The following is a 3,947-nucleotide window of genomic DNA, read 5'->3' on the forward strand; positions in this document are numbered from 1 at the left end:
TAGGTAGATGGTTTAGTAGAGTATTGCAAGAGAGAAACTATCTGTGCTTCTTATTAATCTGCGTTTAGGAAGATGGAAAAGCTTTGCTCAATACGCCTTTTATTTCTTAGCAAATCAAGCTTCGGAGATGATGGGTTTCTCTCTATGTATGTAATTGGAACTATAATTAGAACTGACATTCGGATATTGCAATAAGCGAGGACAGGGCTCCAGTAATACTTAGATTTATTTCACTAGACATTTTCATTTGCCGTCGTGTCTTCTTATGTCTAGTAATAAAATTCGAGAATATTTTTCAGATGAATGACTGACTAAGTGAAAAAAAATCCGGAGAATCGATCTAAAGTTGTTTCCACGAAGTGTTGCAAATGAAGTAAATGCTGTGAATTTATTCGTATTTCAGTCTTTCCCAAATATTGGATTGTAAAACCTATTTATTAAAATCAGCCTGTTTTTGTTAAATAAAATTATAATTGTCAAATTAAAGGTCAAGCGTGTAAATTTAAAAAAAAAAACTAAAACCACTGCTCACTATTTTAGACTGTTGTAATCCAAACCTAGAGATCATCGTTACAATTCGTTTAAATCTTATTAACTCATTCCGCTATCGTCTAGCCTAGTAGCATCCGTAGTATTTTTGTTTACTTGAGAACCATTCGTCCTATACAGGTTGCGCTTGAGCCTTACCTCTCTGGTCACGTTTGTTTTTTTTTCTTCTTTAGATTGCTCATCTATAAATCTATTCCTTCGTGAATCACCTCTCTCGTACCGTCAACACTTTTTTCTCTTAGCCTACTATCTATATAATATTTATATGACAAATGCATGCTGAATGGTTGAATAAATAATTTGGAAACGGTTTTTATCCCTCGTGGTAGGAGCTTTGCATCAGCGGAATTCCGGTCGTGGCAGGATTGGCCGTTCCATTTGCAGTGAACTCGCTGCTGGACGGAGTTGCCGCTAGGTTGTTGTGGTTGTAGGCGACGTTGCCGGCACCGAAAGTTCCGTTGCTTTCACTGGTAACGCTAAGGATGCTGCCACTGCTGCTCGGTTTCCGACTCATCGATGGCTGGGCCAACGATTGGGTGCTGTTCTTTGGTATGAATTGATTCTGCTGACCCAGATCCGCCTCGCTGTTCAGAGAGGATACCGAGTTCTCGATTCGGCTTCTGCTTCGACCGGATCCATGATGATGGTGATGATGATGATGTCGATGAGGATCTTTTGGAGGACGCTTGCTACGTTCAGAGTAACCTGCCCCAGGACTGCTTGCAGCGGTTATCTCACCGTCTCCGAATTCTAAATTGCTGTCGATACTTTTCCTCGGCAGACTAAAGTTCTTGTAAGCTTGGGATGCCGCAGGTTGATGAGGTTGCTGTATTTGTTGCGATTGTGACTGTTCTTGCATCGAATGAATGCTCTTACTGCTACGACTAGTGCCAGTGTTGTGGTAGAAACTTCGATTACTTTGAGTCTCGAATTGCTCGCCATCGTCCAGCTTTCCGTTGCTGGAACGTTCCAACGAGTTGTGGTTCTGGTTATGGGAACGCGAATGATGATGATGCGATGAAGGTTGCTGCTGCTGGTGCTGCTGATGGCTGTTGCGTAGGATCTTCTCCCGTTCCAGCGAGTGATGATGTTTGCGTGGTTGATGGGAACCGTGCGCGTGGGACGAATGCTGTTGAGGTGCTTGTTGTTGTGGATGCTGCGGAGGGAATTCCATCTGAGGGTTCCGGCTCAGCGAGTGATGACTGGAGGAGGACGATGGCGTAACGGCATTCAGGTTGCCTTGCGAGGACATTCGTTGATTGTTGACACTCAAGACGGATCCTTTGCGGTTGAAAGATTGATCTGTTTGTTCACCTGAGGGGAAGAATGAGGATACTCTAGATTATTTAGACAACAATACTTTTGCGAAAGATACATTTAGACAAATGTAAGGTCGAAAGGCATCCGACAATTTTTTTAAACATAAAAGTTTGCCAAAGCTCCTGTACGTAAATAATTCCAAAAAATGTTATAATCAAAATATACTTACTTCTCTTCTGGGCTTGATACCAAATCTTCAGTCGATGCCCGATCTCCGGGAACGTTGGACGCCGTACGGCTTGCTCGTGCCAACACTCTACCATCAGCGAGTAAACGGCACTAGGACAAGCTTCCGGACAGGGCAAAAGCTGCCTAGCTCGAACCATGTTGATCACTTCCTGATTGCTGTACCCATAGTAGGGTTGCAACCCGTAGCTGTAGATTTCCCAGAGAACCACTCCGAAGGACCAGACATCGCTCTCCGTTGTGAACTTTCCGTACAAGATAGACTCGGATGGCATCCAGCGGACTGGTAGAAGAGATTTAGATTGAACACTGAAAACAGAATCATTCTAAAATTGGTACACAACTTGGGAATGTTATTTGATAATCATACCGGTAGTAGTCAGAACTATAGATATCGCGAGACAAACCGAAGTCAGAGATTTTCACCGTCAGGTGATCTCCTACCAAGCAATTTCTGGCCGCTAAATCACGATGGACGTAGTGATGGCTGGCTAGATACTCCATTCCATCACAGATTTGTTGAGCAATTGAAAGGAATTGCAGCTGTGTGAGTTGCTTGCCTTCGTTTGGTGAATTGGCAATCAAGAACTCATGTAGATCGCCTTGAGCCATATACTCAAAGAGCATACAAAGAGGTTCCTCCTTTAACACCACTCCCAAAATGCATACAATGTTGTCATGTTTCAGGTCGGATATCAACTCGATTTCCCTTTTGAAATCAGCCTGTGTTTTAGCGCTAGCATTTTCCTTCAAAGCCTTTACCGCAACAAAGATTTTGTCACCATCTTTTTGGGTAAGTTCACCCTTGTAGACCTTTCCAAAAGCGCCTTCACCAAGTTCTTCGACGAAACGAACATCCTGAAGGGTATACTGCGGAACTCGAGCGATTCCGTTGTTCCGAGACTGTGAAGGTTGACCTTGACCACCCGGTTGACCACTTGTAAGTCCTTGGATACCCCCGTTTTCAGTATTGCGACTGATGGCTCCAGTTGAATTTTGATTCGCCATCAGCGAGGTCATTTCGATTGGTGAATTGTGTCGGGAGTTACCGTAGATGTTCTTGTCTGCGTTCGGTAGATTGATCTGGGAGAAAAAACAAGTGGATTATTTAATGTTCAAAACACAGTTGGGGGCAAAATTTACGTTTTGAATGTTGGAAACGCCGTGCTTCCGATATTTGCGACAGCAAACTATTGTGATGGCTACGACGATTGTTGCGGAGAAAACTATGAAACCAGCAATAATGTACATCCACATGCGATCAGAGCACCGAGTGATAGTACAAAATTCCATGGTCTTCTTTAGATCTACGTAACACCACGGAGAAGCTTGCTCTCCTCCAGGGTTTCTGAAAGAAAATTAATAATGGATGATCTTAACCGAATTCTACTTAAACTTAGAGCATTAAATACTTACCGGCAGTAGTTGTGACCAGCAAGCTCCGGATAGTTGGATATTTCTCGCATCAGTTTCGACCATCTTAGACAAGGTTTCCCGGTCTCGGACGTATCCAAAATTCCTCGATAGCTGTAACCATTTTCCCAGAAACAGTCGTCCTCTGGTACGATATCCATCTTTATGCCCAGTCGCATGCATTCCATGTCAGCAGAACTGCCCAGTTTATCAATCCCGTTGAGAATTGTACCGTCTACCGAATTCTGCAGAGGAAGGTCATCGCACTCTTCAAGTGGCAATTTCTGCCCTATTGTAGGATGTCGCTTTGCGATCGCGTACTCCGTCTGACACAGTTCGTTTTCCAGCAGCTCACAATCATTGCGACAAATGCGTCTCAAGTTTTCGGTATTCCTCGTCGGAGGATAGTTTTTCTTGTTGTTAGCATTGCCCGTGTAAGATGAGTAATACCCATCATCCGATCCGTAGATGTTCTGCTG

At 43.6% G+C, this 3,947-nt stretch overlaps 1 protein-coding gene across 1 annotated transcript; it reads right to left on the reverse strand.

The window, feature by feature from the left end:
• Positions 1-208: 208 nt before the first annotated feature.
• LOC129760306 (tyrosine-protein kinase transmembrane receptor Ror-like) lies at positions 209-3,944 on the reverse strand (the record flags this gene model as incomplete). Its single annotated transcript, XM_055757947.1, has 5 exons — positions 209-1,863; positions 2,039-2,364; positions 2,426-3,138; positions 3,199-3,403; positions 3,472-3,944. Coding segments are annotated over 5 exons (2,718 nt in total), but the record flags the coding sequence as incomplete, so codon positions are not given.
• Between the last annotated feature and the right edge of the window lie 3 nt (positions 3,945-3,947).

Source organism: Uranotaenia lowii, unplaced genomic scaffold (genome assembly GCF_029784155.1).
Source record: "Uranotaenia lowii strain MFRU-FL unplaced genomic scaffold, ASM2978415v1 HiC_scaffold_566, whole genome shotgun sequence".
NCBI lineage: Eukaryota > Metazoa > Arthropoda > Insecta > Diptera > Culicidae > Uranotaenia > Uranotaenia lowii.